Source organism: Vombatus ursinus, unplaced genomic scaffold (genome assembly GCF_900497805.2).
Source record: "Vombatus ursinus unplaced genomic scaffold, bare-nosed wombat genome assembly UNPS02014807.1, whole genome shotgun sequence".
Classification (NCBI taxonomy): domain Eukaryota; kingdom Metazoa; phylum Chordata; class Mammalia; order Diprotodontia; family Vombatidae; genus Vombatus; species Vombatus ursinus.
The window spans coordinates 50104122-50129474 of NW_020954585.1; the positions used below are offsets into that span (position 1 = coordinate 50104122).

At 41.4% G+C, this 25353-nt stretch overlaps 1 protein-coding gene across 2 annotated transcripts in view; it reads right to left on the reverse strand.

Annotated features, from left to right (window-relative positions):
- The window catches only part of AMZ1 (archaelysin family metallopeptidase 1), a 40672-nt gene that overhangs the window by 8869 nt on the left and 6450 nt on the right, over positions 1 to 25353 (reverse strand). The window contains exons 2-8 of one of the 2 annotated variants that reach the window (XM_027874904.1): positions 23884 to 23963; positions 19608 to 20031; positions 18387 to 18554; positions 11495 to 11623; positions 9441 to 9601; positions 7781 to 7957; positions 3239 to 3313 (exon numbers count right to left, since the gene is read on the reverse strand). In XM_027874904.1, the coding sequence (XP_027730705.1) occupies positions 3239 to 3313; positions 7781 to 7957; positions 9441 to 9601; positions 11495 to 11623; positions 18387 to 18554; positions 19608 to 19911 (1014 nt within the window). In that variant the 5' untranslated portion in view covers positions 19912 to 20031; positions 23884 to 23963. Of the gene's footprint in view, positions 1 to 3238; positions 3314 to 7780; positions 7958 to 9440; positions 9602 to 11494; positions 11624 to 18386; positions 18555 to 19607; positions 20315 to 23883; positions 23964 to 25353 lie in introns of both variants that reach the window. The other variant, XM_027874905.1, reaches the window with a different exon arrangement.

Sequence of the window (25353 nt, forward strand, 5' to 3'; positions counted from 1 at the left end):
CTTCAGCCCCAATACTTCCCCACCCCCCATCCCCTGCCATGGAGCTTTGAATGTTCAGTCAGAGAACCTAGTTTCAAATTCTAACTCTGCTCATTACTACCTGCATGACCCTGGGCAAGCCGCTTAACTTCCAGAGCCTCAGTTTCCTCATCTGTAAATTAAGACATTTGAACTAAATGGCCTCTGAAGGGCCTCTAGCCCTCTATATACGTTTCTCCTTCATCAACAAACTTCTCAAAAAAGTGTACTTCTCACCTCCATTACTTCACCACTCATTCCTCAAATGCTTACAATCTGGCTTCCACCTCTTCCCATACCATACTAGTAGGTACTGCAGTCCCAGAGGTTACAAGGGACTTCCTAAATCCAATGGACTTCTTCCTTGGTCCTTATTATAATAATAATGGCTGGCATTTCTATAGCTTATGGTTTGTGAAGAGCTTCACATATATTATCAAATCTAATCTTCCAAATAGTTCTTTGGGGTAGACACTCCCAGGATTACGTGGCTAATAAGAGTCTGAGACAGAATTAGAACTCATGTAAGCCTAGCTCTCTATGCACACCACACAGCCCAGCTACTTCCTTGACTTCTCGGTAGTATGTTACCATGTTGATAATTCTCTCTAATTTGACTTCCGTGATCCAAAACCATCCTGGCATTCCTCTACCCTCTCTCCTTCACTGACGCCTTTTCTTAATAAGTGTTGGCCATTATCAGAGGTTCTATTCTCCATATTATTGCAACTCACAGAGACTCCTTAACGAGGTTCAGGGGACGCAGACTTGAAAAGCAGACTATCCCAGCAGTCCTTGAGCATGTTTCACAGGCTGTTCTCCTTATATCTCCTGCTATTCTTTGTCCCTAGACTAGCAAATTAATTAATATTGTTGGTCTGAGTCTCTCAGTATTTGACAACTGTGTTCCCCACTCTGTGGAACTAAATTCAGATGAAAGACCCTGGCTTGGACTTGTCAAATGTCCAACTTGGGGGCAGGTAGGTGGCACGGTGGATAGAGCACCGGCCCTGAAGTCAGGAGGACCTGAGTTCAAATCCAGACTCAGACTAAACACTTAACACGTACTAGCTGTGTGACCCTGGTCAAGTCACTTAACCCCAATTGCCTAAAAAAAAAAAAATGTCCAACTTGGCAACTATGTGGTGTAGGAGAGCTAGGTTAGGAGCTGAGACTTGTAGTCTCAGCTTGGGACCCTGAATCATTAAGACTTGAGTTCAAATCCAACCTCAGATACTTATTAGCTGTGTGACCCTGGACAAGTCACTTAACCCTGTTTGCCTCATTTTCTTATCTGTAAAATGAGCTGGAGAAGGAAATGGCAAACCACTTCAGTATCTTTGCCACCCCCCCCAAAAAACAAACAACAAAAACAAACAAACAAACAAAAAATGAGGACACGAAGAGTCTGACACAACTGAACAACAACAATAAAAGTGTTTTTGCAGGCATTAAAGTGCTAGCTGTTGCTATTATTATCTATTATTATTTCCTTAATATATTCATTCAATAAATGTTTATTAAGTACCTGTTACGTTGCAAAGCACTGTGCTATAGCCACAAAACTGAAACAGTCCCTGCCCTTTCCTGAAGTACCTTGTATTCTAATGCCTCCCCACTCTCCGACTGTGTAAGGGAATGATAGGAAAGGCCTTAATGGCACCTAAGCTGGGCTCTGAAGGAAGCTAGGGATTCTATAACATGAGGAGTAGCTCATTCCACACCTGGGGAACCACTTGTGCATTGAAAAAGGAGAAGGATGGGGCAGCTAGGTGGAACAGTGGATAGAGCACCAACCGTGAAGCCAGGAGGAGCTGAGTTCAAATTCAGCCTCAGACCAAACACTTGACACTTACTAGCTGTGTGACCCTGGGCAAGTCACTTAACCCCAATTGCCTAAAAAAAAAAGAAAAAATGTGTAGAGGGCAGCTAGGTATCAGAGAAAATTTAGGTCTAGATATGTAGATTTGGAGTCATAGGCATAGGACTGATGACTGGATCCATGGAAACTGATGAGACCATAAGGAATATTCACTGGCAGTTATAGCACTTTAAAATTTGCAAAGCATTTTATGGGTATTATCTCATTTCTTCCTCACAACAACCCTGTGAAGTGAGTGCTAATATTATCCCCATTTTACGGATAAGGAAACTGAAGCAAAGAGAGGTTAAATGACCTTTGCCAGGGTCACTCAGTTAGTATCTGAGGCAGCATTTGAACTCAGGTCTTCCTGATTCTAACATTCTATCCTACATTCTGTCCACTGAGCCACCTAGCTGAGAGAAAAGGGTTCTGGAAAGAGCCTTGGAGAATGGCCACACTTAATGGATGGGAGGAAGAGAATGATCCAGCAAAAGAAATGAGAAGGAGAAAGAGCAGTCAGATGGATAGGAGGAAAATCAGGAGAGAAAAATGTCACAAAACCCAAGGGAGTAGAGTAGCCAGAAGGAGTGGTGCTGCAAAAGCTGCCACAGAGAAGTAAAGCAAGGAAGAGGAATAAGAAAAGGCCATTGGATTTAGTAGTGAAAAGATTGCTGGCTCCAGAGAAGAAATGAGAAAAGGTACTTCCAGTTCTTTTTTGCAGAGGTCTGGAGGGGAGCCAGGGAGTGGCTGGGCGTTGGGGAAATGTGGCTATGCTACATTGCGTATCCCGTCAGACTCATTCGATGCCTTGGTTAGTGTTGCTAACCTGTTTTTTATCCCTTCTTTCTTATATGTTGTTACAAAGGACTACTCAATGGGTAGGGGAGGGAAGAGGGATGTAGTCAGATATGAAAGTGATATAAAAACAAAAGATATAAATAAAAATGTTTGAGAGATCATTGGTAAACATGGAGAGCATATTTTCAGTCAAGTGGTAAGGATGGAAACCAGATTGCAAGGAATTGAGAAATGTGGTTGTTGTTATTGTCAGGAAGTGTAGAAATAGAAGGGGTATAGAGAATCCTTTTCTAGGAGACTGGATTTGAAAGGAAGAAGAGATACAGGATGAAAGTTAAGGAAATAGTAGAATCAAGGGATGGTTTTATAAGGATGGTGGTCACCTGGGTTTGTGCATAGGCATCCTTCCCTGCTGCCCATTGTGGGCAGGTGAGATGACTTCCTGGTGAGATAAAGGTTCAGACTTGTGATGCCCTGCCCCTCAGTTAGCAGCTGGATTCATAATGGGTCATGATAAGTATTCTTCCCCTAGATGATTTCATCCGCGTCTACTCTCACCTCTCTGTAGATGAAGCCCCAACCTCTTCCAAGCTTCAGTCGCTCATTTTCAACTGCTTCCTGGCATCTCCTCATCTATAAAGCAGGAACAGTAACTCTTATTCTAGTTGCCTCATGGAACACTCGTGAAGGTGGCACTCTAAGTTATAAAGCGCTACATAAACATAAAATGCTGAAATTCTCGTTATTTTTATTTTCTTTGTTGTTGTTGCTGTTCAGTTGCTGTCAGTTGTGTCCGATTCTTCGTGACCCCATTTAGGGTTTTCTTGACAGAGATCCTGAAGTGGTTTGCTATTTCCTTCTTCACTTCATTTTACAGATGAAGAAACTAATGACTTGCCCAGGATCAGATAGCTAGTAAGTGTCTGAGACCACATTTAAACTCAGGAAAAGGAGTCTTCCTGACTTCAGGCCCAGCATTCTATCCGCTGCACCGCCTAACTGCCCTATTTATTTTCTGTCCGTGCTCTAATCCATTTTGCATACTATTGCCAGGTCAGTAATCTTAAGGAAGGGATTCTTAACTTGGGGTCCATGAACTTGGTTTTGAAATATTATAACTAAATTTCAATATAATTATGTTTTCATTTGGAACCCTAGGTATTTTATGCTTTTAATAATATTCTTCTGAAAATGGCTCAAAGCGGGAATAACATATATACTCAATTGAGTATAGAAATCTATCTTACCCTACAGGAAAGTAGGAGAGGAAGGGAATGAGAGAATGAGGGGGCAATGTGGTAAGGAGGACAGATTGGGGAGGAGGCAGTCAGAAGCAAAACACTTTTGAGGAGGAACAGGGTGAGAGGAGAGAGAGAATAGAATACACGGGGGAAGGGGGAATAGAATGGAAGGAAATACAGTTAGCAATAGTAACTGTGAAAAAAATTTGGAGGCAGGTTTCTCTGATAAAGGACTCATTTCTTAAACATATAGAGAACTGAGTCAAATCTATAAAAATTAGAGCCATTCCCCAATTGATAAGTCATCAAAAGATATGATCAGTTTTCAGGTGATATATCTATAGCCATATGAAAAAATACTCAACTCACTATTGATTGGAGAAATGCAAATTAAAACAATTTTTAGGTACTATCTCATACCTATTAGATTGGCTAATAGGACAGAAAAGGTAAATGACAAATGTTGGAGGAGACATTAATGCCTTGTTGGTGGAGTTGTGAACTGATTCAACCATTCTGTAGAGCAATTTGGAAGTATACCCAAAGGGCTATAAAACCATGCATATCCTTTGACTTAGCAAAACCACTACTAGGTCTGTATCCCAAAAGAGATTAAAAAAAGGAAAAGAACCTTTATGTACAAAAATATTTATAGCAGCTCATTTCTGGGGGCAAAGAATTACAAACTGAGTGGATACCCATTAATCGAGGAATGGCTGAACAAGTTGTGGTATGTGATTAAAATGACGAGCAGGATGTTCTCAGAAAAACCTGGAAAGACTTGCATGGGCTGATGCAAGTGAAATGTACTGTGTACAAAGTAACAGCAATATTGTATCAGCTATGAATGATTTAACTATTCTCAGCAATACAATGATCCAAGCTACTCTGAAGGACTTATGATGAAAAATGCTATCCATCCCCAGAGAAAGAACTGATGGTGTCTAAATACAGATCGAAGCGTGCTTTTTTTTTAAACTTTTTTTATTTTTCTTGAGGTTTTTTTTTTTTGTCTGTGTTCTCTTTCACAACATGACTATTCTGGATATGTTTTGCATGACCACACATGTATAATCCATACTGAACTACTTGCCTTCTCAATGGGATGGGAAAGGGGGGGAGGGAGCAAAGGAGAGAATTTGGAACTCAAAGTTTTATAAACGAATATTAAAAATTGTTTTTACGTGTAACTGGGGAAAAATAAATTAATTTTTAAAAAATATTATTCTTCTGAGAAGGGAGCCATAGGCTTCACCAGGCTGCCAGAAAGATCCATGGGGGCAGCTAGGTGGCACAGTGAGTAGAGCACCGGCCCTGGAGTCAGGAGGACCCAAGTTCAAATCCAGACTCAGACACATAACACTCAGTAGCTGTGTGACCCTGGGCAAGTCACTTAACCCCATTGCCTAGACAAAAACAAATAAACAAACAAAAGGATCCATGACACAAAGAAGGGTAAGAACTTTTGGTCCTAAAGCATCCTTCAATTGCGTCTGTGCCCTGCTCAAAAGGCTTCCATGGTATCCTTATTTATACATGTCAGATTAAGTACAAACTCTTAACAAAGAGTGACAATCAAGGATTTCTACCACTCTACATCTTCTCTTTCCCCATCCTCAACATGTGTCATTACCAGACATTCGCCACATTCCAGACAAACTGGATTACTGGTCATTCCCCATATCTATCTTATTCCCCACCTATGGACATTGTTCTCTACTCTTACTTCTTCACCCTACAATCCCCACCTATCAAAATCCTACCTATCCTTCCAGATTTAGCACAGATCATCCCTTCCACAAGGCTTTCCCTGATCACATCTGATGGAAATATCTCTTAAGGAAGGGATTCTTAACTTGGGGTCCATGAACTTGGTTTTGAAATATTATAACTAAATTTCAATATAATTATGTTTTCATTTGGAACCCTAGGTGTTTTATGCTTTTAATAATATTCTTCTGAAAATGGCTCAAAGCGGGAATAACATATATACTCAATTGAGTATAGAAATCTATCTTACCCTACAGGAAAGTAGGAGAGGAAGGGAATGAGAGAATGAGGGGGCAATGTGGTAAGGAGGACATCTCTTTCACAACATGACTATTCTGGATATGTTTTGCATGACCACACATGTATAATCCATACTGAACTACTTGCCTTCTCAATGGGATGGGAAAGGGGGGGAGGGAGCAAAGGAGAGAATTTGGAACTCAAAGTTTTATAAACGAATATTAAAAATTGTTTTTACAATTTTTAATTGTTCTCTCCTTTCATTGTTTTTACAATCCTCAGGACATCTCTGAGCTCCTCAGCCTGGCCTTGAAAGTATCCTCTCTCATAGCATTTATAACAGGTATGGAATGAAGTACATGACATGTGTGGAGTGTTTTGAGCCCCTTCTGAAGAAATAAATTGCTGTTATTCTTGCTGGAGATTGTCTCCATGGGAACATCTTCCCTCTTGACCTAGTGTTTGGGAGTAGGCTGGTCTATCAAGTGAAATCATAAAAATGGCATCAGACCAATTTGTTCTGCTCCTCTGGGAATGCCAAGTGTCACTGACAGGTCTGAGGTGGGGATCAGAGATCTATTTACTCCCACCTTTGGTACAGGAGGGTTCCTTGAGGGTTAATGCTCCCATCACTTTGACTAATCAGTTCTGAAGGTGCCAGGTTACAGAGGAATACTGATGCCACCACAGGGTAGGATGGTCGTGAGTGTCTCAGAAAATTGCCCTGGCCAGAACAAGAATACTTTGACCTTGTGATGTCATCCCTCCAGACAGAGCTGACTAGCAGCTCATCTTTTCAGAGAGCTTTCCAGCCTTCATCCCCTGGGGAAAAGCCTCCTCTAGACATCCTGGCCGGGTTGAGCAGATGAGTCTCCAGCTCAGAACTGCCATCTGACCCTAAGTCAGGAGGTTAAATCTTTTGAATTGTGTATATGTGTATGCACATCTTCCAGTTCCCCAGTTTGTGGATTATCTAATGATTCTCCTCATTTTCCTTTCTGCTAACTTTCTTATATGTGGGCATTTTCCTTCCCTCAGAAAGTGGGCAGGGCCTGGAAGAGAAGCTGAACCTCAAATTCATCCACCTTTATTTTTGTCAGTAACTTGGTATAAAGTAAGGTAGGCAACACTGTTGGCTAAAATGGGAGTTGTGGGATGATCTGGCGATTTCTGGTTTTCCTACTGTTCTCAGACATAATCACCCCTACACTCTTGTCGTGCCCTCCCTCAATACCTCAGTCTCTCAGAATCCCTATTTTCCTTCCAGGCTCAACTCAAATGCCACCTCCTGTGTGATTTATTATTCCTCTACAGCTAATGCCTCCCCCCACTAATCAGTTTTTAGGTAATGATAGCTTACATTTAGGTGCTATATGAGCGGCTAAGTGGCCCAGTGGATAGAGTGCTGGGCCTGGAGCCAGGAAGACTTGAGTTCAAATCTGGCCTCAGATACTTACTGATTGTGTGACTCTGGGCAAGTTACTTAATCTCTGTTTGCCTTAATCCTACTGGAGAAGGAAAGGGCAAGCCACTCCAGTACCTTTGCCCAGAAAAACCTGGTGTGCCATGGTCCATGGGTCCACAAAGAGTTGGATCCAACTGAACAACAACAAAAATATAATAATAACAATTGTGTATCTATGTCATGTAAGATATACCCTAAGTTACAGGATAGTAAATCCATGTTCACCTGTGAGCTATGTGGGGGTGGGAACAGATGCTCAGTGTCACCGAGTGTCTTCATGGAGTGTATAGTGCACACATGGAGCCGATGGACCTGTTCCTCTTTCTTCTTGATATTTCTTTTAATTTTCATCTCCTCGTGGGTAGCAAGAGTGGCATCACTCACCTTGTATCTCTCAATCAGCTTGAATCCAGTGAAATACTGCAGCTTCCGAAGGCAGATCGGGCAAAGCTCCAGGGGCCGGAGGAGGGCCTCATCCAAACTCAGGGCTCCCTGCATAATGCAGCTCAGCCAGCGGCAATTTCCCAAGCCAATCAGGTGGCAGATCTCATGACATGTGACCTATGAGGAAAGTAAAATTGTCCTTGGCCAAGTTTGGGGGGAAATACTCATCCATAATCAACCATGTTCACATATTTCCCACTTTCTCTCCACCCCAATCATTTAGCTTGGGATTTCTTCACTCCAGAAGGGAAGCAATCCACCCCTCTTGAGGAGAGAGGCCCAGCTATTCTGTCTTCCCTTCCACTAAAATAAACATTATTTGTAGACCTTCCTTCCCTGATATGACTGTCAGTATTTCATGTGGATTAGAAGCATTGGTGTGCTGGTAAATGTTTAACAAACAGCTTTCTAAAAACACAGGTCACACTTTTAAGTTTAATCTACAATATTAGCATTTTTTTCATAACTTCCTTAATTCTAATTAATCAACCAAACAATAAATGAAGCTCTGATTTTTATTCAGAAATTTTCCAATTTCTGAAGTATAAATATTCCCACTGAAAATTTAACAATCAGCCCTTGGTTTGAGATGGCTCCAGCACACCCCTGATTAAAGAGATGTCAAAATATATAGAGTATGCCAGGTGACACTAACAATCTCTTATTCACTGCAGCATCTGAAGTTAGTTCCTGCAGCAGACAATGAGCCTCATTCATTCATCTGTTTCATTCAGCAAAAATGTATTAAGTTCTGCTATATACAATGCTTGGTTATCAAAACCCATGACTGTGGGCCAAAATGCCCTGCACCAGCCCTTAGAGGTTGTCCCCAAGTCTGGACTGGCTGCTGGATTAAGTCCAAGAGAAATCCCTGAATAGACTCCAAGGAGAGAAGGAATTCTTTGGAGACTTCTAGTTGTGTCTTATTTTGTTTGATTTGGGCTGGTTTGGGGTTTTTTTGGGTGAGGGGGGTTGGGGGGGTTAGGGAGAGATTCCAGTTTGATTGACTCAGAGTTAAGGAAGCTATTCAATCCCATATGGTTGAAGACATTCTCAGCCAGTTGGAATCCTCCAACACTCTCCCAGTCTCATTTATACTCTATGTACAGACTACATCCTCCCCAAAATAGCTCCTCAAACCTCTATAATCATAGTTTAAAATTCATCCACATCCTATTACATATGTGAGATGTCCCTTTAGCTAATATAACACTCACTACTGATGAGGAAGCTATTTTTTTTTTTGCTCTTTATTTTGGAGGAGACTAGACCTGTGATTTCATCAGTGTAAGGAACTCCCAGGTGATAAGCTTCCTCTGCCCATTCAAATTGGCACCTTCTCTGCCAATGAAGATATTTCCTGTGTCACAGAGCCAGTATGGGTCAGAGGCGGGCCTTGAACGCAGGCCTTCCATCCTCCAGGGCCACCTTTCTATTCATCATGGCACACTGCTTCTCAGGACCCATTTCTCAAGAAAATACATGAAATCAGACATCTGAAATAGCTTTGAAGCTTCACTTTGGCCCCAAGTGATAGAAGTCATAAAAATAACAAAGCCTGGTTTCTAAGACTGGGAAACACCTGTCCTGGTATACATACCTTGCAACACTGGAGCATCTCCAGAATGCTGAAGAAGAATGTCCGATTTCTGTCCCTCAGGGTTATCTCAGGTACCTTCAGGGTGATGTCTGGCATCTCCTCAGCTCCTGGAGCCTGGCAGAAATCTGCTGAAAACCTGGCAAAGCTGCACACTCCTACTTCTGAGTAAAGGAGAGAAGACCATATAATGAATGTCCTGCTTTAGGGGTTAAGACTGGGACTGCGGAAGTCGAAAGAGCCTAGGGAATCAGGATTTATCTTACCCCTCTACAGCCCAAAGGGCCACCTCAGCTCTGTCTGAAAGTGATAAAGGTGTTCTCAGAAATCTCTCATCAAGAAAAACCCACATACTGTCCACTTTATCACTGTGGTATTCACTGGATAGAGTCAGAATCCCTCACCTTGTGCCTTCTTCCCCAGCTGTTTAATGTAGGCTTGAAAAGAGTTCTTCCCCAAGAAAGTGACTTTTCCCAGAATTTTGAGTTGCCAGTAACAGAAGCTATTTTTCATTCATTTCATTGTCGATATAATTTCGTTAGAAAAGCTAAGCAATTGATTTTTTTTTTTTAGTGGAAAACGGTTTATAGGATCATACATTTAAAGCTAGGCCATCAAACACAACCCCTGCATTTTACAAATGAAGAAACTGAGGTTAATCAAGGGTCAGTGGTTTCCCAGGATCACACAGCTAGGGAACGTCTGAGACAGATTTGAACTCAGGTCTTCTTGACCTTAAGCTCAGTACTGTAACCTACCTGGTATTTACAAGTCCATGTCTAAGACCTCCTTTTCCTCATTTCGACTATGGGAAGAGGGGGGAACAGAGGAGAGGGGAGGAGAGGAAGACCTGAGTTGCCCAACTGGAAGTGGCCAGCTGGGTCCCCACTCAGGCAGCTTGGACTACTGACAGCTTGTGGTTTGTCCTTCATTCAGACTTGCAGTTGACTTTGATCTGAGCGAGGGTGAACTATGCAAAGTCATGAGTCTCACTTTCTCCTCCAGAGCAATCTTGGTCCAGTGGCCAGATATCCATCAGGATGATTGTAAATTGCCTAGTTAACTTGGGGTTTACTAGGTAGATTTCTTTCTCAAAAATCAAGCCTTAAACCCAATTTGCTCTGGATCTCATGGAATGGACCACAATAGGTCCCTGCCCAACCGCCACTTAATGGTTATTTTTTGGGCCCTCCAGGCTCAGAGTGAATGTAAATAGTAACTGTTTCTCTTTTGACCAACAACCCTGAGGGTCTTCCCCTCCCAGTTTGATTTTTTTTTAATTTTTTGTTAAAGGGAACATCCCTAGATTCACTTCTCAAAGAGGCCTATTCATTGAATGGACGTTGCCTCACTCAAAGTAAGAACTTTAAAAGATCTTAGCTTAAAAGGGTCTCCCATTGCATCCTGGGTTATCCCCAGTCATCCTAATCCATCTCTGGCCACTGGAATCAGGTGGCTCTAGAGGAGAAAGTGAGGCTGGTGACTTAGCAAAGCCCTCCCTCATTCAAATCAAAGTCAGTTGCAAGTCATGTCATCATCTCCCTGATGGCATGGTCCTCTTCAAGAATGACGGACAGGGGGACAGCTTAAGCGGTGCAGTGGATAGAGCACCGGTCCTGAAGTCAGAAGGACCTGAATTCAAATCTGGCCTCAGACCAAACACTTGACACTTACTAGCTGTGTGACCCTGGGCAAGTCACTTAACCCCAATTGCCTAAAAAAAGAAAAAAAAAAGATGAAGGACAAACCACACAACCACACACAACCTTTTCCTTCTTTCTCCCTAACCATGATTAATTAACGGAAAGTGTTTTTTTCTTATATTCTTCCCATTTCTACCCCCTATAAAAAAAAAAAAGCTGTCAGACCTGAACTCTTATAAGACCAAAGGATGTCTCCTATTTCGCGTTCTCTCAGACACACGCTCACCTTGAAGAGCACAAGAAGACTTTCCTCACTAACACCCAGGAAATGTCTTTCTGTACATTGGTCTTCCAACGGAAAGGCTCCACCCAGATTTCCCTCCTGCATAGAAGCCATTAGGAACCAGATCTCACCTTGTCCTGGAAGGGTTTTGCCAAAAGTGAAGCTCCAGTTTTCACAGGGGTACAGGTCCATGAGTGTGAGGCCCAGCACACACAGGGCATCCTTAGGTTTACTGTTTTTCAGGAAGGTCAAAATGCTATCTGGTGATGGAATGCAAAAGGCAACGGGTTCTTACAGTGGAAACAGGTATACCTAAATGTTGTACCATGGTATAATCTTAGATTAAGTCACTTAACTCTTCTCGGTTTCCCTGAGCATCAACAATAATATTCGGGCTGCCATACTTTCAGTCCTTGGTCTCTGCGTCCCTTCCCTTCACAACTTAGGCGACTTCTCCTCCTCTAGGTATGGCAGATTGCTGCCCCTACAATCCCTGGTCAGCTAGGGCACCTTCTTTTCTTCTCTCTGTCAGACCTAAATTGGACCTTTTCTTTCACCACATGCAAGAGGTAGGAATGTTTTAAAGAATTTGCAATCAGCATTTGAGTACAAACAGAAAACAACAAAATAAAAAGGAAAAGTTTCTGAACTCAGATATTCTCAATCATCTGGGTTCTAATCCACATTAATCTGAAAGGTAGCCAAACAGGCACAGTTTCTATGTTTGAGTGAATTATCCAACCTTCACAATGGATTCAGAGATGTACGTACATGAAGTCATGTAGATTGAAATGAGTTGAACCAGGAAAACAATCTCTGTGATGCCCATAATGCAAGAGGAAAGAACTCTGAAATACCTCAGAACTACTTTCACCAAAGCAGAGACCAACTGTGATTTAAAAGACTGATAATAAAACATGCCTGCCACTCTTGGCAAAAAGGTAATAAACTAAAGGTGAAGAATGAGATATTCATTTGATCTGTTCTGCTTGACTATGCTTATTTGTTACAAGGGAGGACATCTACTTGAGAAACAGGGAGCAGTGAGTTAGGAGTTAGTCACAGATATGAAGACGGGAGCATAAATCAAGCTTTCCAATGAGAAGTTACTGTGAGTGACTCCTACCCCACAACTGCCCAAAATATCACCCACAGCCCTCAGGCAATAGGAGAGGCGAGCAACAGCAAAGCCAGAGCCAGTACAGGCAAATGTGCCTCCTAGCAAGACCAGAGAAGGGACTGAGATAAGGAGAGTACCTTCAGTGAACCAAAGTCTAGCGCAAGAACTCAGGTGAACTAGGCGAGATCAAGGAAGGCTGACCGCCCCACCCAAAAGCTCAGCAGGGCCTGGCTGATCCCCAACCCCGGCACAAACCCCAGTTCAAAAACCAAGGCTAGACAGGTGAGTAAATCAAAGAAAACAGTGACAAGTATCAAAAAAATTATCGTGAATATAAAAATCCCCCAAAAGAAGGAAAGAGTAACTGTAACAACTTCAAGCAAAGGCTCAAATCAAGCAAGAAATTTTTTAAAAATGAAATAAAGTTTTGGAGGAAAGAATTAGAAGGAAATAGAGCAGTTAGGTGGTGCAGTGGTTAAAGCACCGGGCCTAGAGTCAGGAAGACCTGAATTCAACTCTAACCTCAGACACGTAGTAGCTGTGTAACCCTGGACAAGTCTCTTAACTTCTGTTTGTCTCAGTTTCCTTGTTTATAAAATGGAGATAATAATAGCATTTACCTCCCAGGGTGGCCGTGAGGATCAAATGAGATAGTATTTGTAAAGCACTTGGTGCAGTACCTGGCATACAGTAAGTGCTATATAAATATTAGCTATTATTAAATAGCTTGGAGGAGAAAGTGGTAAATCTTGCTCCCAAATTAGAATCCCTGGAAACCAAAATAGGTGAAACAAAAATCACTGACTCTGTGAGACAATAAGAAATATTAGAACAAATCAAAAGACTGAAAACTAGAAGAAAATGTAAGCTATCTGATTTAAAAACAATTGGCTTGGAAAACAGTCAAGAAGGCATAATTTAAGAATCACTGGACTCCCGGAAAACCAGGATTAAAAAAAAAGGCCTGAATACTAAATTTCAGAAAATCATAAATGTAAGATGCCTATTAGAGCTCTATTGGAGACAGAAGGCAAAGTAAAGACAGAAATAATTCACTGATCACCTTCTGAAAGAAAAGACAAAAAGAAAAGTTGCCATAATGTCATAGCCAAGATTCAGAGCCCTCATGTCAAAGAAAAATTACTGCAAGCATCTAGGACAAAATAGTGGAATTACCAAGAATCTACAGTCACAATCACACAAGACTTGGAAACTTCTATTATAAACAAGAAAAGATCTTAGAATATGACATTCCACTGTGCCCAAAGGGCTATAAAAATGTGCATACCCTTTGACCCAGCAATACCACTTCTAGGGCTATATCCCAAAGAGATCATACAAATGGGAAAAGGACCCACATGTACAAAAATATTCATAGCAGCTCTTTTTGTGGTGGCAAAGAATTGGAAATGGAGAGGATGCCCCTCAATTGGGGAGTGGCTGAGCAAGTTGTGGTATATGAATGTAATGGAATACTATTATACTATAAGAAATGATGAACAGGCTGACTTCAGAAAAACCTGGAAAGAGTTGTATGGTCCGATGTTGAATGAATTGAGCAGAACCAAGAGAACGTTGTACACAATAACAGCCACATTGTGTGATGACTAATATTGATAAACTTAACCCTTCCCAGCAACACAAGGATCTTAGACATCTCCAAAGGCCTCGTGATGAAAAATGCTATCCACATCTAAAGAAAGAACCATGGAAGTTGAATTGCTATTTTTTTCTCTTCTGTTGAGTTTTGTTTCCTCTTTCTGATGGTTCCTCCTATTGGTTCTAATTTTTACTTACAACATCATTAATGTGAAAATATGTATATGTATAGCCAATATCAGATTGTGCGCTGTCTTGGGGAGGGTGGTGGGGAGGAAGGGGGAGAAAAATTTTAAACTCAAAAGCATATGGAAGTGATTGTTGATCAATCAAAATAAATTAATAAAAAAATTAAAGAAAGAAAAAAAGAATATGACATTCCAAAAGTCAAAAGAGAAAAGTGTACAACTAAGAATAACTTACCCTCCATGGCTAAGTATAATCCTATAGGGGGAAAAATGGGTTTTTAATTCAATAGAGAACTTTCAAACACTTCTAATGAAAGACTAAAGCTGAGTAGGAAATCTAAAATACACACACAAGAGTCCATAGAAATCTAGAAAGGTAAAAGTTTGACTGAACGGTTGGAAGGTGCTGTATGATGATACAGTGCTAACATTCTAATAGGGGAAGAAAAAACAAGTGTTGCTTCAGAACCTCAACGTCTTCAAAGGATGTTAAGGAAGTTAAATAAGAAAAATATGTTCTGGGGGTAGAATAGTTCTATTCTGAGTGTTTTAAGAGAGGAAAGAAAAATGAGGGTAAAAAAGGAATATACTAGTATAGAAAGGAAGAAGAGGTAGAACTCATAATTAAGATATGTGAGGAGAAGAAGAAACAAACATGGAGGAAGGGTTGGGAGGAGTTAGCATCAGATGAACCTCACTTATCTGAAACAAAAAAAAAAGAGTTGAACACACAGTTCAATATAGAAATCCATCAAATTCAATAGGAAAACAAGCAGCGAAGGGGTGGGGAGAAGCAGGGTTAAGAAGAAGGATAATACCATAATACCAAGGAGGGAATAATCACATGCAAAACAAACTTGCTAGCTAATTGGGGAATTTGTTTTTCTTAATTATACATGTCTGTAACAGAGGTTTTGTTTTTCTTGCTTTCTCTCAAGGGGTAGGGGGAATGCATGTGTGAAAATAAAATTTAATTAAAAGAAAAATGTACTGATCCTGAAGGAGGGATCAAAAGAGGGGGGAAAAAAGTAAAGAAGTAGAATCTAAGGGGGGGTACCCATCAGTTAAGTAATGATTGGTAGACGAGCACAATGCAATATTATCATACCATAAGAAATGATGCAAGAGATGATCACAGAGAATCCTGAGCAGTAGGAATTGGCACAGAGTGAAGTGAAACCAGAGTGAACCAGGAAAAAGAATCTGTACAAGTATAACAACATTGTAAAAAAAAAATCTTTGAAAGACTTAAGCACTCTGATCAATGAAATAACCAATCATTTCTCCATAAGACATATGATGAAGCCTCTTCCTCCTGATAGAGAGGTGATAGTATCAAGGTACAAAAGGAATCATACATTTTTGGACACGACCGTCCTGTGGGTTTCTTTTGTTATAAGTGTGTTTTTCTTTTCTGCTTTTTGTTGTTGTTGTCGTTGTTAGAGGAGGGGGACAAGGAAACAGGGAAATGAAGATGTGAGTCTTAATGCAGAAAAAAAAACAAACATTGAAACATTTTTTAAATGAACAGAACAGAAGCAAATTCAGAAGAAAGCACAAACCAAAAGAACAGTTTAGAAAGTAATGGATGAAATTTATTATACACATTAAAAAAACAAGCTGTATGAAATGAAGATTCACAGTTACATTTACAATCCTCTTTTTCTGTTCTGCTGTGTATATGGAAGTGCTCTTTTTGTTGTTTAAGTTAAGAACTAAAAATAATTTTATTAGGAATATCAATAAATCATTTTTAAATGGACAAGAAAATAAGTACAGAACAAAGCAATTTTTTTACTACTTTGTTGTGTGTGTGTGTGTGTGTAATATACATATTCTATATATGTATGTATATAGTTTCTTTTTCTAAAAATCTATATAAGAGTTTTCAATGTTCTAATCAACTCTTCTTTGAATACTGAAATGTTTGTTGATGATTATAAAGTTCACATTAAAAAAGGGAAAAAATTAAAATTATTTTTTAATCCCATTCCTTTCCAAATATCAGACAGATTTGAGTGTCTCAATTTTTTTTTATAATCTCCAACCCCTCCTCCTCAAGCAAGAGAGGTTGACAGGAGCTCTTCTAAGGAAACAATTTCTCTTCCCCGTTTTGGTGAAAAGAAATCCTTAAACTTGGGTAGTAGTATATTAGCATCTTAGTGATTATTGGAAGACAGTAACACATCTTCTCACTAGCCTCCCAGTTCAGGAAAGAGGAATCATTTCTCCATAGGACCCCATTTTCCTCATCAATGAAAACCCCTTCCTCTCCTATACTATCATCCTATACAAGGATGATGATGGTACTAACTAGGTGATAATGATGATGATGATAATGATGATGATAACTGTCCTCCAGATAGCCCTTTAAGGTTTGCAAAGTGCTTTGGATACATTAACTCATTTAAACCTCACAGCATCACTGTGGACAAGGTCCTGCAGATATATATTATCTCCATTGTACAGATGAGGTAACTGAGGTTTAGAGAAAAGAAAGGACTTGCTCATGCCTAATAAGTGTCTGAGGGGCAGCTGGGTGGCACAGTGGAGAGAGCACCAGCCCCGAAGTCAGGAGGACCTGAGTTCAAATGCGGCCTCAGACCAAACACTTGACACTTACTAACTGTGTGACCCTGGGCAAGTCACTTAACCCCAATTGCCTTAAAAAAGAAAAAAAAATGTTTCAAAAAAAAAGTGTCTGAGACAGCACTCAAAGTCAGATCTTCCTCAGATTCCAAATCTAATGCTCACTCCTGTGAGTGGTGGGAGTAAAATGAAGTAACTGATATGAAAGCTCATTGAAAGGTATAAAATACTTAAAAATATAAGCAGATTATAAAAGGTATGAAGATTCCCTCCTCTCCTGCCCCTGGACTCTCAGAATAAGAGGAAGGCTCTGTACTCTGGGAATGGGAGGAAGGTCCCATCTTGCTCTCAGGCTAATCAACATGGACTGAACTTTCAAAGGAAGACAGCCTTCCTTCTGATTCTTTATGATCTGCTTTTTTTCCTGTCTAACCAGGCAGCCTGACCCCTGAGTCCACTGTCAATACTTTAGTACAGGGAGGAAGGCGACTTTCAATGCACCGTATTATAGTAAACAGAGCCAAATCCTGCCTCACACATTTACCAGCTGTGTGACCCTGGGCAAGTCACTTCTCTCTTTCTCAGTTTCCTCATCTGTAAACTGAAGAGGCTGACTTGATGGTCTCCCAAGTTCCTTCCTGCTCTAAATCTCTGGACCTATGATCTTAGGGCTGGCCCAATCAGATGACTGTTAAGAGAGAAAGAAGTAAAATCATCTGTGTAGAGTCATGCCAAATGGCAGAACACCCTCCCTGAAGACAACAGCCAAGACAGGGCACATACTTCTCTTTAGGACTTTCCCCAGGCCTCACTGGAGTCAGAGGACCTGGGTTCAAATCCCACCTCCAAGGCTTCCTGCTTGGGAGGGGGGGGAGGGGGGGGTCCTCCAGACTTCAGTTTAAGCATCTGATATCACTCATACAGTGGAAAGAACATTAGCATTGGAGTTGGGGGACCTGATTTCAAATTCTGCTTCTGCCTCTACTTAAGTGTGACCTTGGACAAGGTCGTTTGGAAAACAAAGACTTTGGACTAAGAGGCCTTCTAGTTTTACAGCTATGACCATATACAACTGAATGAATCATCCTAGTGAACCAATTCCAACCTGTCCCACCCCGCCTCCTGATCTCTCCTCCATCTATAAAGTACTTTTCCTGTCTATTCAGTTAGATGTGTTTAAAAAGTCCCTTGGAGACCAAAGTGCTATAGAGATAATCAATTACCAGCCATTCTAAGGGGACACTTTCCCTCATCTCCACTGCATTCCTTGGGATATCTTATCATAAGTAAAGCTTCTTTTTTTTTTTTAAGCAATATCCTAGGAGAGGGGAAATAGGCACTAACAATCTAGTTGTGGAAATTTCCTTTTCCTGTGCACTTAATTGTTTTCCCCCACAAAAACAGGATTTCATCCTCCCCACCTCCCTTCTTCCACAGGACATACAGGTCAAGAACGGCATTTTTCCTAATTGTTCAAAACCAGTGTGATAATGCCACTCGCTATCTTTACTCTCAGTCCAAACTGACCCGCATGGAGCTGGATCCTGTCAGAGTCCCGATTATGACGGAAGCAGCAGTGGATGGAAGAGATTGGTACGGAGGGAAGGCACTTTACCCGAAGCCCCAGGAAGAAAGATTCCATGAATCCCCGGAGACAGTCCAGGAGGGAACTCCCCACAGGTCCTTCGCTTAGCTCTAGCAACAGAAACAACATGGTCAGTTTCTGCCTTGGACATACCGTGCTTGCTTGCACAGTCCAAAGAGATCACCTGTACTCAGAAATGCAGAAGACACAATCAACTGCACTCATTTCACACCCATGGTCACCTCTATGATGCAAGGGTTGACTTACCCATCCACAAGGCACAGGTATGATTCCAATGACTGGTTTTCCAGGAACTGGCTCTTGGTGATGCTTGCCTCAGAAAGGAGTTCATTTCAGTCTAGAGTTAGGGGCCTCTGCTCACTGATCATGGTATTGCAGCTGAATCCCGTGAGCACCTTGAGCTGTCTTCCTACTTCCTCTCAGGGTGTCCCCATTATTTCTAGGTTGACCCCTACATGCAACTTAATCCAGCAGCATACCTGGAGGACCAGTGTTCTCCCTCACATCTAGGATATTGCTGATGCTCAGTGCTTAGTGCGTCTCTATAGGTTTAAGGAAAGTTCCATCATCCCTTTCTCTAGAGCTCAAGGAAGCAACAGCATGAGAGTAGGATGGGAAAGGGGTAGAAAGCCATCCCACTTCTTTTCAAAAGAACCTGAAACCATGCCATTTTTTTTTCTCTCTTCCTCTCAACACTGGGATAAATAAGCCGTCTCAGTCTCTTGTCTCTATTGTTGCTGTTGCCAGTTGAAATTATTAGCCAGATCTTGCTATTCCCCCCAACCTGTTTCTCTCTCTCTCTCTCTCTCTCTCTCTCTCTCTCTCTCTCTCTCTCTCTCTCTCTCTCATATACACACACTCCCTCTCTCCCTCTCCTTTCCTCCCTCCCTGTCACTCTCTCCTCCCTTTAAGTATTGCCTGAGGCAAAATATTATGTAGTTTATTGAGACCTCAGAATACTCTGGGTTATAATTCCTAAGAGTTATGGATTAGAGAAATCTTCTTAAATGGGGGCCAGAGAGGCTCTAATATAGACCGAGACCCTCTCTCGTCCTGGCTTCTGCATAGATCAAGATGTGAAGCCTGGAGCCCAAAGCCAAGTTGAGTGACACCCCTCCCCCTCTCCCCCCAGCCCAAGGTACCTATTGGCTGTAGGTAAATATGCTTCCGACATGTGCTTTGTTTCCTCCTTCCAAGAGAGTGGTAGAAAGTCTCAAAGTCCTCTGGGGCATCAGGGTGGCTTAGGAGCCAGTCAAAGGCCGTTCTGATGACCAATGTACAGAAGAGGGTCCTCTGTGGGTTGTATGCTTCAGAGAGGAAAAACCTCTCAGTGGTGGAAAAAGCCTTAGCATAGAGTTCCTGCAGGACAGGGTTGGTGGAGATGAGGGCATCCTTTAGGGCCCGGGGACCGAAACTGAACTCCTCAGCATGCTTACACTGCAACATCGCTGCCAGGCAAACCCTCAAGCTAGGAGACAGCCTTAGGAGGGGGAGGCTGATGATCTGGCATCAGCAGTCACCAGCCCTCAGGAACTCACTTCACCTGGTGTTTCTTCTGAGGAAAATCTGTGAGGACAGCAGGAGTCGGGAATGAGGTACAGCCAGACTCTTGAGTCTCAAGGTTCACCAAAAGACCTTTTCCCTCTGTGAAGAGGATTGTGACCCAGAACTTCTTGAGCTGATCTAAGTGGCTTTAGAGAATGCCAGCAGGTGGGGATACATTGCCCGTTAAGAGATCCTGAAGCCCTCCTTCCAATGGGTGCCAAGGATCCTGGTACTGGATTGGTACTGAGAATCAATAAAAGCAATGTTGGGGTGACAACAGTGCCTGCCAGCCCATAGGGTTATTCTACAGCAGGAAAAGAAAAATATTATGGAAGTATTGTCATCATTATTCCTATATAATTACAGAATCACAGGATTTTAAAATTGGAAAGTATCTCAATGCTCATTTCCTCCAACCCATACCCTGAAAGTAATTCCTACCATAATAGACTCAGCAAGTACTTATCCAGTCTCTGCCTGAAGACCTCGGAGGAGGGGAAGCCACTATCTCCCAACGTAGCCCATTCTACTTTTTTAAAAAATGTATTTTATTTTTAATTTATGGAATAAAACAAGCATTTCCATAACATAGTGCAATAAAAAAGACCATTGCCCATTCCACTTTTTAGACAGCTCTACTTGTTATGAATTTTTTTCCTGACACCAAGCCTAAACTGTCAGTCAGTCATTAACATTTATTAAGCACCTACTATGTGCCAGGCACTGCTCTAAGTGCTAGGAATACAAAGAAAGGTAAAAGACAACCCCTATCTCAAGGAGCTCACAATCTTATGGGGGAGACAACAAGTAAACAATTACAAGCAAACAAACTATATCTAGCATAAACAGGAGATGGTCAATGGAGGGAAGGCTGCTAGAATTAAGGGAAAACAATGAAAGTTTCCTGTAGAAAGTGAGATTCTCGCTGAGACTTGAAGAAAGCCAGGGAAGGCAGGAGACAGAGGAGGAGAGAGAGATTCCAGGTAGCAGTCAGTGAAAATGCCAGCAGAGGGAGTTGTGTTTTTTGGGGGTTTTTTTTGTTTTGTTTTTTGCAGCCTCTCTGTAACTTCCATCCATTCATTCTTTCTGGCTATGCCTTCTGGAGCGTAATGGAATAAATCTAATCCTTCTTCCAATGACAAGGCCTTTGGATACTTGAAGGTAGCTATCACATCTATCCTTCCTGAATCTTCTCTTCTCCACGCTAAATATCCCCAGTTCCTTAAATTGATTGGAGGTCCTTCACCATCCTGTCACTCTCCTCTGGACATTCTCAGAATTATCCATGTCCTTAAACTATGGTACCCAAAACTGACAAAATACTCCAGACCAGGGTGAATTACAGAGACGCTATATCTCTTTAGTCCTTTTTTTTTTAAATTAAATTTGGTATTCCTACATCACCCAGGCTAGAAGTGCAGTGCCCTTTCATGAGCCTGATCCTAATAGACTGACATAAAAGTTGTAATCAAATCCATTATTTTTCAACCTGGACCAGTTTTTCCTTCCTTAGCCTCATCCATTGCCCAGGGCTCACCATTTTGGTGCAGGATTTGCTACATATGCTACATTGAATCTCCAAACAGCTCATCTAAATCCTCCAGCCTCAGCTCCCCAGCAGCAGTGATTGCCGGCATCTACTGAGCCCACCTCATTTCCTTATTCCTAGAAGCTTGTTGTCAGTCGTGTCTGATTCTTCATGACCCCATGCTGTGCTTCTCTTAATTCAGCCCAATGTAACATTAGCTTTTTTTGGCTGTCATACTATGTTACCGGGACAGCTAGGTGATACAGTGGATGGGTCACTGGCCTGGAGTCGAGAAGACCTGAGTTCAAATCCAGCCTCAGATACTAACTAGCTGTGTGACCCTGGGCAAGTCATTTAACCTTGTTTACCTCAGTTTCCTCATCTGAAAAATGAGCTGGAGAAGGAGAGGACAAATCATTCTAGTATTTCTGCCAAGAAAACTCTAAATGGGGTCATGTATTACTCCTATTAAGCTTGCAGTTGATCCATGTCTTTTTTTCAGATTGTGAAGTTAATTTTTTTAAATACTAGTTCTTATTAAGCATAATTAGAGAACTAGATGAGATAAGAAAAACATGGCACATTCCCTTCTGAATTGGTTTCTCATCAAAAACCTTCACTGAATGGGATTCCATGCCAGACATTGTACAAAGGAAACTCTATAGTCCCCACCAGAACACATTGACACTGTTTTCCACAGGAGTTTTGGAGAACCCATGATCCACCTTTAAGTGTGATCATTTCTATTCTCCTTTTTTTTTAAATTTCTCAACCCTAATTTCTACCAGGCTAGTACTGGATCTGTACAGTTTTTCACAATTAAGATGTAAATGTAGATGGTATTTCTGCCTTCTCTCCAACACTGCCCTTCTCCCTTCACCCCCCCAGCAGCTTGGGTAGTTGCAACAGGAAATGTGTTTCCATGGAACCTTCTATGCCAGGGGCTCTGCTGTAGCTGTAATCTATACAGAAAGGGTTTGTAGACCTGCACAGACCCTGAAATACAGTTTATCACCCTCTTCCTTTCTCCCCATAATGCATTCAATATTTATGGGCACCTTTACTAGCTTCCTTATCTTTTTATTTAACTACTACAGATCCAGTGGGGCCCCTTCACACGAGAAACATGACTTTCCAATCTAATTTGTAATTACTGAGTGCATCCTTTGTGATTCTCCTCATGTCCATGCCACCTTTTCATTATCTGAATTGCCAGTTTTCCTGGCCAGGGTCCCACGTGTTTATGTAGAAGCTGTTGGAAACAGCAATCCCTGAATCAAAATGGCCTTGGATTTTGATTTGTGGCACCGAGATGATGGAGATGATGGGTAGGTAATGGGAGGAAAAGAAGACAGGGAATGGATGAAGAAGAGAAATACATCCACCAAAGAAATGTACAGATTCCAAACTTTCCTGAGGCATGCAAGAGAGGCCAGAGATATAAATTAAGTAGTCAGAGCCATGAATACATGCCAACAACTGTAAGCTATAAATAGGGAGATCTGAGAAAAAAAAACAGAGCTTTTTTAACTGCTGAAACATATTTGACTGGGAGAGGACTCTTAGGAAGGAATATAATGGCAGAAGTATGAGTGTTTCACTTTTGAACCTAGAGAGGGGTGTGTGTGTGTGTGCGTGCGTGTGTGTGTGTGTGTGTGTGTGTTTGTGTTTAAAAAAGAAACAATGCTTTCCTCTTCCATCCCCTCCTTCCCCCCACCCTACTGGCATCTTCTGACAACAGAACAAAGTACTTAGACGAATGAGGAAGACTAGTGAAAAAAGGAAGCTAAAAGGAAGCCTGACTTTGAGGACTCATTCCAATTCCTTCCCCAACCCCTTACCCCAAGGAGATCAATGACAAAAGGAAAGGCTGCACTACCAAGTATTCACATAAGCACCACTTTGCAGTAGCAAAAATCTGAAGATAAATTGCGTGCTGCCAAAATGGAGATGACTAAACAAATGGTGATATAAGGATGTAATGCGTCTGTAACTGAATGATAATGAGTATTGACCATGAAGAATAAAAGAAATGCAGGAAGGCTTGTATAAGCTAATAATACAGAGTAAAGAAAGCAGGTCTAAAGAACAATAAACATAATGTCAATGAAAACATTAAAAGGCAAGAAAACTCAGGTCAAATACAATGGACAATGTTGATTATAAATTATTAACAATAAACCACAAAATGAAGAGGATTTTTTTTTGTCTTTTAAAGAGACTGGGGAGAGGTGCTCTAGGAGGACCCTGGATCAAGTTTGAGCTCATGGCCAATGGTCCGCCATTTTCTGGGTAGACCACAGAAAACCCAAGTTTTTAAAGGATTGTGATTTTCTCACACTCACCTTGGTCTGGCAGCTTGAAGGTCTGTCTAATCCTCAGGAATCAATTTTTGTCTGTCAGGTATGCAAAATCCTTGTTACTTCTAGTTTGAGGAGGGTTGAGGAAGGAGGGAGAAGGGAAGACAGAATAAGTTTAAAACATATTTTTAAAGAGCCACTTTTAAAATGGGCTTTGAGATCTAGGACATTTAAATATTTTTCATCTTTCATAAAGCCATTATTTTATAAATGGAGGGGGAAAAATGGTGGCATTGACAGGATCATGGGATTAAAGGCTAGAAGGAAAGAGGCCTAGAGGGGGCAAGTGACTTGTCCAGTCACACAGGTAATAAATAGCAGAACTAGGATAAATAATTTTGCCAAAGTCCATTTAAGGATCTCATGAGAGAATCTACTTAGATTCCTATCCTAAGCCTCATAGATTGGAAAACGCTCTCTCTCTGTTCACGTATAAAATTTTTATTAGCCTTGAGCTTAAAGCAACCTTACTCTTCAAGTAAGAGATCTATAAAATTCTAAAAATGTTCTTCTTTTCCCTACTTCCAACACTTGGATCATCCTAAGGAAGATTTTTGACCCTGTTTTGTACCCCATTCCAATATGGATGCCTGCAGAAGCCATCAAACCATGCCTTTGAGGACCCATTCCAATTTTTTCCATGCCCCTTAACCTTTCCATTTCTCCCTCTCTTCTAAGCATTTTACTCCCTCCAAACACCCAGGGGTTTATGAAGTGTCACGTGGAAATTATCAATGATATTCATTTCACTTAAGACCCACTGGATTCTCACTCAAGAAAGATGGGTGTCTTTTTTCTTGGGTTCCCTGGTGGGGATGGGAAGGCTGGTCAGGGAGAGGGAGCAAACATTTATTAAGTACCTACTGTAAGCCAGGCACTAGGCTAATCACTTTACAAATATTATTAATATTTTCTCATGGTTAAGATCTCTTGTAAGATTCACTGATAAGTGTGTAGAAGTAAGCAATATGCCCTAGCACCTTTCCAGTTTCTCTTATTACTTATATCATCTGGTTTTGACTTACTTCTTTTACCAATTTATCTTCCCCTCCCCCGCCACCCCATCTCACCAAGGCTGGAAATTCAGCAACCACTCATGGGCCAGTTCTGCTACTGATCAGCATAGGAGCTTTAACCTACTGTTTCTGACTTTCGTTGGGTCACCCTTTCTTAGACAGCCTGGTGGCCCACCCTACCTCCTGGAGCCTCCCCATATTGGTGCTAGACTTAGTAGGAACATTTAACTCACTAGACCTACTGAAACTCTGAACTCCAGAGCTCAAGAGGTCCAAAAGCTTCAGACTTCCCAACAGCAGGAATTAAAGCCCTGCATCACCACAGCACACTGGTCCCAGCATATCTGTTCATCTTGTCCAGCTTGGTTTCTAGCCCAGTTTCTAATATCTTATGTTCTCTCTCGGACTTGGCGTCCCTGGTACCCTCTCTTCCTGGATC